This window comes from Biomphalaria glabrata, chromosome 6 (assembly GCF_947242115.1).
Source record: "Biomphalaria glabrata chromosome 6, xgBioGlab47.1, whole genome shotgun sequence".
In the NCBI taxonomy this organism is placed as follows: Eukaryota; Metazoa; Mollusca; class Gastropoda; family Planorbidae; genus Biomphalaria; species Biomphalaria glabrata.
Genome location: NC_074716.1, coordinates 32,689,899 through 32,702,526, shown reverse-complemented (window position 1 = coordinate 32,702,526; position 12,628 = coordinate 32,689,899). Strand labels below are relative to the sequence as shown.

General features: G+C 38.2%; 1 protein-coding gene across 3 annotated transcripts in view; it reads left to right on the top strand.

Moving 5' to 3' along the window:
- LOC106071643 (monocarboxylate transporter 9-like) overlaps window positions 1-12,628 on the top strand; it is a 28,035-nt gene that overhangs the window by 13,974 nt on the left and 1,433 nt on the right. For 2 of the 3 annotated variants that reach the window (XM_013231793.2, XM_056031831.1), the window contains exons 2-8: window positions 1,323-1,447; window positions 1,922-2,065; window positions 2,886-3,029; window positions 3,366-3,609; window positions 4,395-4,838; window positions 6,612-6,847; window positions 9,082-9,288. In XM_013231793.2, coding sequence (XP_013087247.2) covers window positions 1,378-1,447; window positions 1,922-2,065; window positions 2,886-3,029; window positions 3,366-3,609; window positions 4,395-4,838; window positions 6,612-6,847; window positions 9,082-9,288 — 1,489 coding nt within the window. In that variant the 5' untranslated portion in view covers window positions 1,323-1,377. The remainder of the gene's footprint in view (window positions 1-1,322; window positions 1,448-1,921; window positions 2,066-2,885; window positions 3,030-3,365; window positions 3,610-4,394; window positions 4,839-6,611; window positions 6,848-9,081; window positions 9,289-12,628) is intronic. The other variant, XM_056031832.1, reaches the window with a different exon arrangement.

Here is a 12,628-nt window from a genome sequence, read left to right as displayed (position 1 = left end):
ACTTTTTCTTTTACAAAATGATGTAGGCAACACAATATCAAAAACAACATCAACAACAGACTCGTTTTAATGAAATTTCATTATGTCATTTTGGATTCTATACACAGTGTTCAATTGATATAAATGGAAACAAAATCTAAAAATTGTGTTATGATTATGACTAAGTTTCTTTTCTTTTTCATTACATTCTTTAAAAAAAACTCAATGTGGGAGCCTACATCGCTCCTCTAGGTCCGCAGCTTCTATGGGGTGCTCGAATCTAGGGGGTAGCCACCCGGATATCTGTGTGAGAAACATGACCTTACTGTGGTTTATTTCACGTCATTGTATTTTGTATAAAATCAATAAAAATATTCAGCGCTGAGTTTCTTCATTTTGACCTAGTGGTGTGTTGGATACATTGGTAGGCACCTCCTTCATTTTGACCTAGTGGTGTGTTGGATACATTGGTAGGCACCTCCTTCATTTTGACCTAGTGGTGTGTTGGATACATTGGTAGGCACCTCCTTCATTTTGACCTAGTGGTGTGTTGGATACATTTGTAGGCATCTCTGAATCCGCGTAAGTCAGATGGTTGTGAGGAGAATGCAGATATCTCTAAAATACAGTCGTGATAATCATTACCAAAGTTGAACATTGAAAAAGTTTCACCGTCAATGGCTTTTGTATTTCAAATCACTTTATTTTGCAGTTTATGTCGGTTGTTTTAGGAATGTACAAAAGGATTAAATGATTAGGGTTCTATTAATTATGAAAAGACACGAATATAATGCAGATCATATAAAGACACTAAAAGAAATTTGCTCTTTTAACACATTAAAGAATGCATGTTTTTGAAAAGCAGCCCTAACAATGCTACTAATACTATTATTATTGCTTCTGTTTCTTGTACACCTCATGTACAAACACATGAACATTTTCTGGAGCTTCGCCCTATTATTGATACAACTGGAGAAGGACTTTGTGACTTAGCAATAGAAAAAAAAGCAAAGTTAAAATTGGAAATAAAACATCAGAAAGAAAGCACGAGGGATACGACAACAGCGCGAATATTAAAGGAAAAAAAGAAGGATGGTCTATAAAAAATGGATTTAAATTATTGGGCACTTTTGATACTGTATCCAGTCTTACACTGTCTTAATGAATTTTTTTCTAGAAAAAAAAAAGGAGGGGGGGGGCGACATTTTAAAATTTTGCACGCAGCGGCCCTGACCACATAAATATAATAATTTAGTTACTTTCATGACAAAGTTTAGAATTGTCTGTATTGACACAGAAAAACTACCAAATAGAGTTTTTATTGTTTTGATATTTTTTTTTAGGTTCATCTTTTTTCCCCAAGGCTCTGACTAACCTTTGGGTGGGCAGCAGTCTACCATGACGAAACCAAACTGTCCAAACTATGGACAACCAATTGACACTGGATGGTCCTGGGTCATATGTTTTGGTTAGTTATTTTTTTTATTAAATAATTAACTTTAGGGCTTTAAAATAGATTTACATTTACTATCTACATGTACTATTTTTGCAGGTCGTACCAATGCCATTAAATAAATAACTGGATTTGAACTCATAGAAACTTTACGACAAGTCGCTCTAAGCTTGGATGTAGCAGTGGACCTCATTCACCAATCGTAAACAAACAACATTTAGCCACGTGATAATATTGATAAAACAATGAAACAAAATGTCACGTGACAGCCTGTGTGTATTTCGTAATTTGTATAGAAGAGATAGAGAACCACGTGGCTAAATGTTGTTTGTTTACGATTCCTTTTAAATTTAATGACATGACTGATCCAATCTAATTGATACAATTATTCTTCATATAAGATTTTTTGTTTTAAAGTATTTTGTATGTTTTTATTATGTTTTTATGCTTACCATTCTAGACTCTAATAGTCACTTCCTTTTCTCCCAGCTAGTTTTATGTGTTACTTTCTTATCGGAACGTCTGGACAGGCTTTGTCCGTCTTGTTTTTGGAGCTGTCGGCCAAGTATCAGTCTAGTTTGACTGTAACATCACTGACCATCATGCTTCAGATTCTGTTGCTCAGTGTATCCTGTGAGTAGTACGCATGCGCCATGCATTCCATACATATCTCTTCATTGGATGATTAACTACATTTAGACAAACTAGATCCAATGTGTAATATTGTATTTTAGCGTCGCTCATTGGTAACACAGAGAGACCTCTTATTGTCCGCTGGGCAGGGTACGTATTCCGTTTGGGGGACGAACGTATGCCAAAAGCAGTCTTTTTTGGTGAGCTTAAATGTGATCGACGTAACAGAGGTGCCGCACGGAAACGCTTTAGAGACCAGCTTAGGCGCCAACTTTCTTTGCAGAAATAGAAGAGAGCACCTGGCGGCATGCGGCGTCAGAAAGAGACAGCTGGAGGTCAATCACAAGGGTCGCGGGGTACACATTTGAGACCAAAAGAAAATCCGCTGCCGAGAACAGACGCAGACGGCGAAAAGAACATCTTAATCGACCACTGTGGACAATGGTTATGCTTGCCTTGGATGTGGCGAAATATGCATGTCACAGCTGGGGCTGCGTAACCATGGGAAATATTTTTTTTTTAATTATAGCTTTTATATAGCTCTACTTTCATGCTTATAGCATGCTCAGAGCGCTTTGGTCCAATCTCATGTGTGGACCAGTGGGGGGAAAGGGGGTATCTAGGAGTTGATTTTCGGTGCTGCCTCATTAATCTTCGGACTTAAAGACAAACCTTATTAATTAATTTTTGAAACGACAACTGGTTCTCTGTTTACAACTTTGGCTCTGGTAGAGAAACTTATTCCATTTTAGTCCTTTCGAATTGTCTAAGACATCGTTCATTTCATGTATTTTGTTTCTACTCCTAAAAAAATATACAGCGATCGTTTCTGTCAGTATCTTGGTACCAAAAATTGGCGAACGACGAATCACTGTCGCTGCAGGTGTGGTTTTTGCTGGATGTTCTGTCGGCTGCTCAATTTCACCCAACATTGTCGTGTTCATCATATTCTGTGCAATACAAGGTGAGCAAAGTGAACTTGAAAATGCCAGAAGCTCTGTGGGGCTCTTTATAAGTCCAGATACTATACATCAGTGCTAAATATTTATTGGGGGGGGGGGAGCTTAAAGCTATAGGTTGTGTTGCCTATTGGTGAATCGGGTCCTAGGTGAGCAACTTCTAGATCAAGAACAATCAGTCTTATACAATGTGGGCAAAGTTTAAACATAGGCGGCTTTAGCAGTAGTAGCATGTTGGGTTCTTGGCGAGTGCCCTAGGTGGAGAGGGACCCAAAATATGCAAAGAGCTTTCATGGTCATTGAAATAGATTTGTTGATCTTTATTTTACTTTCGCTTTCAGGTTTATCAGTAGGGGCAGTCCTAGTTCCCGTAATAGGCATTTTGGGCTACTACTTTGACCAAAGACGATCCCTGGCCATGAGCATAAGCAGCAGCGGTTTGTGCGTGTCCACCATAGCGGCCCCTCCCCTCATTAGGGCTTTAATGGAGGCATACGGTCTTCGAGGCACATTTTTGTTTTTGGCTGGAGTGGAACTGAACATGACAGTGGCTGGAATGCTGCTCAGACCTGCAACTAGTTATAGGTAGGTAAGGAATGACAGTCGTGGATTGTACACAAAGAATATATTTTGAGATTGAGAGAGAGTTTAAACAATCTAAGAAAAGGAGAGACGGGGGGAAATATAGAAAAATAGAAACAGATAGTAAAGAAATAGAGAGAAAAGACAGATAGAGAAGGCGCCCCTGTATATTCCAGAGCACAGCTTAGTCTCACGGTGGAATCTTTCAACAGAAGAAATAGCTAGGTGAACATGAAATAACTATGAACCCCAGTGGGGGCTGCTTCAGTACCGAGTGCATTGCACGTGATATGGAAGAGAGAAAGACGTACTAGGATTCAGTCTCACCTCGTAACGGACAAAGATAGAGTGGGAAATGGATAGTCAAAGGTCACTGTGCTATAGTCACTATTTACTTTGCTATACTAAGTAGGTCGAGGTCTCATGTTGCCATATAAATGGGTGACATCTGTTAAACAAACCGTATGGAACTATAATCCTTAAAATGATATTTTCCTTTTTATTTAAACTGCATCAATGTAGGCCTATTACAAAAAAAAAAACAACAACAACATAGTAACATTCATTTAAAAGTTATGAATTAAATTATGTCCGTAAAAGACAGGTGAAGGTGGAAGTTGTTTTGCTAAGATACAGGCCGAGGAGCGTTGAAGGATGTGACTTTTTTTTAAAGTATGATATATTATCGGGTTTCTTTAAACTTTAAACGTTTCAAGAACTAGTGGCTCTATAGTTGGTTAATAGTTTACTAATATGGCTAATTCATTACTGAATTTCATACATTTCAGAACATCCGGAAGTATGAAGAAAAAGTTGCTTAGCGATATCCCAGAGAAAGACAAAACTAATTCTCCACAAGATATGCAAGTTCGTGAAAATCATTCTGGCAATCATCACATTCCTTCTCCAAGCGTAAATTCTGAAGAAACAAACCACATCAAGGAAGTGACGCACAATCTAATCACAAGAAGCCATGGTGACGGCCTTGTACAATACACTAGCACCAGTAAGAAAGATGGAACGCAAGATGTCCACCAGGGGACCAAGAATGCGTTGAAACAGAGGCCAGTGTTGACGCGGTACAACTCTATTATAGGCGGAGTGGAGGCCGCAGAGACGGCTATTGACGAGACTCTGCTGGAGAAGGTCAGAAAGACTGAGGACACAGAGAGCTGCACAAACTGCTGCTGCTTGAGGCTTCTAAAAGAGATCTTCAACCCTGAATTGTTTGAGTAAGTTACTTTTGGAAAACGTGTTAATGTTGTTTTGACAATACCTCTATTGAACCCATATCTCCATGAGACCTGGAACCTTCTGGGTGGGAAAAACCTGGACAAGGATTTCGAAAATGGAAAAGCATAAAAAAAATACTTTAGAAAAAAAAAATACTCCTTTCTACAACTTATAATAAAGCTTGTCTTCGAATCCGAAGATTAATGACAAGTTCAACTTATAGAGTAGGACAACAAAATTGATTAAATATTCTTTATTTCTTATTTTGCATAGGTGTAGGTTACATTGGAAAAGAGGTTTCTTGGGTCATTAAAACTTGATGTTTTTTAGAATATGGTGCCTAAAATTATTCTTTTATTTATTAAACTCTTTAATCAATAATGCCTTACATTCGGAAATTCAAGAAGCCGATAGTCCTTTCAAAACCAATTAGAAAAAAAAAATCAAATTTAAATAATTTTTTTTTCTTTGAAATATTACAACGGTCAAACTATAGTTTTCCAAGTGTTACCAACAAGCTAGTAATTAACACCCTTGAGCCATGAGCTTCCCGATCTACTCTTTACAACTCACAAACTAATTCGAATCAAACATGGATATCACGTGACCGTATTTTTAAAAATGTTTTATTAATAGTAATCACGTGATCGTTTTGGTTAATGTCGTCCATTCTTTTCTCGGCGATATACGTCAACTGTTAAATTTCCAGGAAAATCTCTTGAGCCGTTTTATGATATCCGTGACCAGGTTCCTCCATGAAGTTCTGACTTGAATAAAGTTTTTTGTAATAAACACAATTCATTGATTCATTCCTATTTCATTAGGTTAGGGCTACAAACATTTGGCAATACTAAAGCGATTTTACATATAACTTACTCCAGGGGTTCTCAACCTGTGGGTGGCGACCCCCTTGTAGGTCGACTGAAAATTTGTCAGGGGTCGCTTAAGACCATCGAAAATATGGATTTTTTGTGTCGATTCTAACATGTAAAACTTGATACATACGCATGTTTTTCTTCATTGGACTTTACGATTTTTTATTATTAGATGTTGCAGACGACTGAATCAGAATTGATATCAAAACATTTTAATTGTCGCGGCAAAAATATTTTTAACACTTTAAGTTACTACGCATTAATGCATAACGTATCGTTATTAGTATTGCTTTTGACAGTGCACGTCGTGGTCCAATGTCTTTTGTTGGCATGAAGAGGGAGATAGCTTCTTGGAGAATTCAAAATTCCTTGTCTTGAGCCCAATCTGTTCGGTAATCAGAGTTTAAACCACTCTAAAGACAAACTCTGGCACCATCTTGCCTTTAACTGGTATAGAGGAGATCACCTGGCTACACGTGACTCCTGAAAGAGAAAGCCGGAGATCTCTATCTAAGGCCAACTGATACACATTTCCGAAGAACGGCAATGAGAGAACTTCAATTCTGCTACCGGTTGACATAGTTTTGTCTGCATTGGATGGGACTGCATGAACTACTGCACGTCTCTAGATAGTCCCATAGAGTGTAATGTTATTATAGCTCCCCCCCCCCACTCACAAATGACATGTACATCAAATACTGTAGCAAATAGAGATAGAGCTAAATCGCATTAGATAATTTAAAGTCCACGAATGGGTGGAAGAGAGAAAGAGAGACGCCCAAGTTTCATAAATATCCTTCCAAACCAGTCCATAATTATACAACTGTGACTTTGAAATCATCATAAGGTAAAAAAAAAAAGTATGTTAACAAACGTATAAAACTTCTCATTCTGCAGGCAGTGGGCCTTTCTCTTGTTCCTGTTGGCCACAATACCAGGGGCGACAAACCAGTACTTGTTTCAGTACATCCCTACCATCGCAGTTTTTCAAGGGGCGACAAGAAGCGAAGGGGCGACAATTCTGACAGTGTGTGGGTGCGTGGATCTTGTCAGCCGGATACTGACTGGTCTACTGGCTGACACCCGCGTGCTGCGACCTACACAGATTGTGGCTATCTCACAAATTTGTTTAGGTATTTAAATTTACATCTCACAGATTTGTTTAAATATTAAATTTACATATCACAGACTTTTTTTTTTTTAGGTATTTCAGCTGTTTAGGATAAGTTGATAGAGCGTCGCGCATTATGCTAATGGCGTGTATTCTATCCCCATACTAGCCAGTTGTTTTTTTTCTCTGACAAATCAAATCTGAATGTTTAGTTCACTACATTATTTAAACACAAAGTTGAGCTTGATTTCTCCTTCAGTATTTAAAAACGGCTTTGTTTTCTTTAATAGTGACAAAATGTGCAGTAGCATCTGGGTTTGAGTAGATATTCCACTCTTCCATTTACTTCCGATTCGAAGAAATTTGCCTTACTGTACAAAAGTTTTTTTTTTTTTTTTTGGTCTCTTTTCTAATCGCTTTTCATGGTTAAACAAGTTTCAGTGATCTTTGATTTGATCCATTGTGTAGATAAGTTGGGGGAGGGGTGCATCTGGAAGAAGGTTTCTCTGCTGCTCACCAGACACAACTCAGTTTGAGTTTGAATTCGAACTGGTACCCCTTGATAGGTAAGCCAGTGGTTGGACACTCAGCCACAAATCTCACTAATATTTCGTCCATTAGAATATAACAAAAAGAAGAGAAAAAAATTAACTGTGTAAAGCAGTGGCGTCACTAGGGGGGGGGTGCGGTTAGGATGTGCATTGATCCTTTTTTAAACTCTGAGCTTCAACTCCTACTGAAAGCAATCATTAATGTAGCAGATTAATTTGGAGCAATCCAACCGAAAAATTCTTTAGTTCAACACCCAACGAAGTATTGTAGATGTCAGTTTCAAAATATTGGCGTAAATGTTGATTATTCAGAAGGCGACATTCAAACAGAAATGCCACGTCTGAGAAGGGTCTAACGACAACAAACGTTATTCTTGAAGAAAATAAAAGTTGACAGTGCATGATTCATATGCCACTAAGAACTTAAAAAATATCTCTAAATCATTGAACAAAGCCTTCAACCATTTCTTACCATCTGCTTATCTATGGAAACATGTGAAAAAGGATTTTAAAAATTAAAATGAAGAACTTTTTGAGACAAAGGAACAAACGACACTTTCACAAAGGGGAATTTTTTTATTAAAAATGAATTCGTTAAAGACATTAACTTTGATCAAGTTTGAAATCCAGAAAAAAAAAATGAAATTTACTTATGGTTGTGTTGTTGTAAAATTGAACTATAGTAAAATTTCCCTTTCAGATCTTGCGATCTAAGGGGCAGATGATGTTAAGGTCATCTGTTTCTATGGCCGACGGTTAACAAGTAGGGTGTTATGTGGCCAGCACAACGACCAACCGACTTTACTTTCCCCAACTTAAGTCAGGTACCCATTAGAGTTGGGTGGACTCAGGGGCGCCCTAAAAATCCCGAAATTCAAAATCCCAGCCTTCACCGAGATTCGAACCCAGGACCCCAGGTTCGGAAGCCAAGCGCTTAACCACTCTGCCACCTCGCCCCAAAAATTGAACTATAGATCAATGGCAATGTCTTCGATTCCAAAGATTAAGGATGCGTTCAGAATTTAACATGACTACACAACCCCAGTAATCTATAGATAAAATTGTAACCGACTATTGAATTTTAAAATTTAATAGACACTCATTTTATTATTGTTGAACAATCAAATAATCTAGGTAATTATAAACTATATGTATTACAGCGCAACAAACAAACGAAAAAAAAAGGTTTTTTTAAAGACAAGGGGTGACACCCTGAGCTGACAGCACCGGGTGACACCCACTCTAGTGACGCCATTGGTGTAAAGGGTAGCCATGATACGAGAAAGGAAATCATGCTTCGTTTGCCACTTGTTAAACAATTAGACAATTAGTAAACATTGGATACAGGCATAATGTTGAACTCGAGTTACTGAATCCCTATACTTGAAAGTTGATTGGGTGGTTGCGCTTTGGGTGTAATTTTTTATGCTGTACAGCATCTACTAGGGCTTCAGGTTCCAATCAAAGGAAGTGACTCACAATTTGATAGAAGGTGCTTTAGAGACTCAAGCTGGGATCGAATATTGAACAGTTTATGTTAAACTTATCCCACGCTATTTTGTTGTGGTTTTAGTTGTTTTTTTTTATAGGTCTAGAAGTTTAAACAACAAGTAAGGAATTGGCCCGAAAATATCCAATAAATCGTAGTAAAACAACAAAAGAAATACCCGGTATACTTTTTAAAGATGGCTTCTTTCATTTGCAGGAATCGTCTGCCAATTTAACATGTTCTTCACTGACTTCAACTCTTTGATCATCATGGGCGTATTGGTGGGTCTGTTTGTAGGCCCAAGACAATCTCTGCTACCGCCCATGTTGCTCGAGATAGTGGGCATGGCCAAGATGTCAAGGTGCCTGAGTTTGACTGCAGTAGTGGGCACTATTTCGGCTGCCTCACACAGTCCAGCATTGAGTAAGAAAATATACATCTGCAGTCTTATGATTAATGTTCCATAATTAACTATGTTTTTTTTTAAATCTCTAAATACAGTGATTCTATATATAGGCACCTACTTTACTTGACAAAAAGGGAGCGATATTCAACATCTAGAGCCATTTTCCCCTTTGGGCTTCCTTGGTAAGGGTGTAGTGTTTGGGTGGCCTTTTAAAAAAAAAAAGGGGGTGGCGGGGTTGAGTAACCAGCTCGATGGTTAGCTGTTCTTATACCAGTCTGATTTCGCAAGCCTCTCCTTAAGTTTATCCCACTTTTAGTCAGTGTTATAAGGTCATCTGTCATCATCGAGAAGTACACATCGAAGTCTAATTCATAAAGCGCTGGTTGTGTGTATGTGTTTTGTGTGTGAATGTTGTTTGTATGTGCATCTATATTGTTATTGTTACAGCAGTTACTCTGGGGAGATCAATCGTAGTTAAACCGAATCTCCATTTGATTGGACCAATAAAAATTATATGATATATATATATATATAATTCAAGACGATTGCTGGCGAATGTTATTTCAATGTGTAATGAAATGATAACGACTAGAATACCAATAACATGGCTTTATTCGACAAAATTAGACTACAGTAAACACTGAATGAAACCAGCACGTCTAGCATACCACTGATGCAGTCTATACACACACACACACACTGGACATGAAACACAACAATGGCCATGACCTTCAGACACGCTGGACGCACGCAGAAGATCAACTCAGTTACACTACAATCACCCCGCCTAAAAGTTATAGGAACATAAACATGTAAATAATGGTGAAGGACAGCGATATAAGAGGCCTTAGTATCCCTACAGAATACTTACAGATTTACTCTATTGAAAAGCATTGTATAACTATAAACAAACACGTTATACACTATAAAATTATCAGTCCCTTATGCATACAAATATTAAGACCAGTTGTCTTGAATAATAATGTAATAAGCAATACAATACAAAAAGTCACTAGAAAAGCTATACACTATAAAATGATCAGTTCAAAGTGTGTCATATTAAGCCTACAATTACTGAGTTAGAACTTGTGATATGGAAAAATAATTAAATAAATGTTAGACCTTATTATTAGGTCTGCTTGTTCTTGGTCTTAGGTTATATCTACCAGGACCAATACTGCCGTCGCTTGGAGTTGGTGACATCGGCGGCTCTCTAACAGGAGACTCAGCCCCTGCATTTACTTCTTCTTGATGTCCATTTTCCCCTTGTTGTACATATGTGTTAGGAGCAGCCATTGGTTCTATAGTCACATGGTCAGTAGGCACCTGCATCTGTGTTATAGGGTTTGTCTCCGGCTCAAAGTCTTCATGTTCCATATGTTGATACACCTCTGATTCTCCCTCTCTTGGAACGGGGGCCAAATGTCGTAATGACACTGTTTCTTCTCTTCCGTCAGGAAGTCTTACAATGGCATACTGTGGGTTGCATGTAATTAAGTCCACAGCTATTGTACCATCGTCATATTTTGATGCACGGACTCCCTTTTTTAACAACACTTTTCCTGGTTGAGCTAACCATGTCGGGAGTGATTTGCTGAAGGTGGACCTGCGATAGAACTTGAATATTCTCTCGTGAGGTGTCTCGTTTGTAGCGGTACAGAGCAGAGAACGAAGAGAGTGCAGGGCTTGGTTTAACACTTGCTCCCATTTGGAAACCGGGAGTCCTTGAGTTTTTAAGGCCAGAGTTATAGCTTTCCATAATGACCCGTTTAGCCTTTCTACTTGAGAGTTCCCTCTGGGATTATAAGGGGTCGTCCTGCTTGTGGCCACCCCTCTCTCGTGTAAAAATTCCTGCACCTCTCTTGACATGAATGAGGTACCTCTATCAGAGTGTACATAGTAGGGGTGCACCGGATAGTCGCTCCGGCTCCGGCTTCTGCCGAATATCCGGCGTTTTTTACTATCCGGTGCTATTCGGCTCCGGTCGGATATCACTACCGGATAGTAAACCGGATAGTAAAAAATACACCAATTTAATATGCATAAAAATAATTAATAAGTAATAATTAAGGAAGATGTTTCTAACATACGTTCTTTGCATTGAATGTTTCTTACGTACGTTCTTTGCACAATAAAATAAAACAAAGAGGTGCATGTTTGCGTGTGTGTATTTTTTTGCCTTGTATTAAAACCTTTAGAAAGAAAGCTAATTTCATTGTTGAATTCTTTTGACTTAATAAATAACGGAAAACCTTACAGTACATTTTAAAATCGCATAAAATAAATTGAATAATAATACCGCAGCTAGATCTAGCAAACAAAGAAACAATATGCTGGAGCGTAAAAAAAACAACAACAACCCTTGACCTCTAACTAGTGGACGGGTATAATTTATCTATACGCTTGTCTGACCATGCCAATGTGTTATCTTTTTTGACTGACACCCAACTCTATTGCGTGCGTATGCTCAAGGAAAAAAACAATGCTTGATGGTTAACACAAACAACTATACACACTACACTAGGACTACATGTGTAGGCTCATTAGGTATATCTGACCACGTTGATGGTCTGAAATTCATAAACACACACATCCGACCACTATACAAGGCAGATTGTACTTTACTTATGAGATTTACTTTAGTAACTAGTTAAATATATACTAACATTATTTACATTGACCTTCCTACACACATCCTTTACAGTTGGTGGCATCGTACATACACACAGACACACTCATGCTATACAGATTTTTAGATATACTGTTAAGTTTGAATAAATCAATCAGTAACAGAGTTTAAAACAATAAGGTATATAAAAGGAAAAAAAACAATATAGGTATGTTATTTAACAGTTTTGTAAAATGTTCAGCAATACAAGATATTTACAAGACACTTAGGTATCCGTCTCCGGCTCCGGCCCCGGCCGAATATCAAATTTTACTATCCGGTCATATCCGGCCCCGGCCGGATATCAAAAAGTACTATCCGGTGCACCCCTAGTACATAGTCAGGCATTCCGAATAGTCCAAATAAATTATCTAGACATCTGATTACTGTTGAAGCCGACATATCAGAACAGGCGTATGCAAACTGGAATCTTGAAAATTCGTCAACTATAGTTAGCAGGTATGTGTTCCGAGATGTAGAAGGGAGCGGTCCTTTGAAGTCCATACTTAGTCTCTGGAAAGGTTGCATCGCCTTAATTAGAGTTCCATTAGAATTACTGAAATATCTGGGTTTTACTTCGGCACAGATTCTGCACTGGTTGACAACCAACCTAAGATCTTCACAAGAGAAAGGTAAGTTTTTCGCTCGCACTAAATGCCATAGTCTTGTTACTCCCGGATGACACAGAG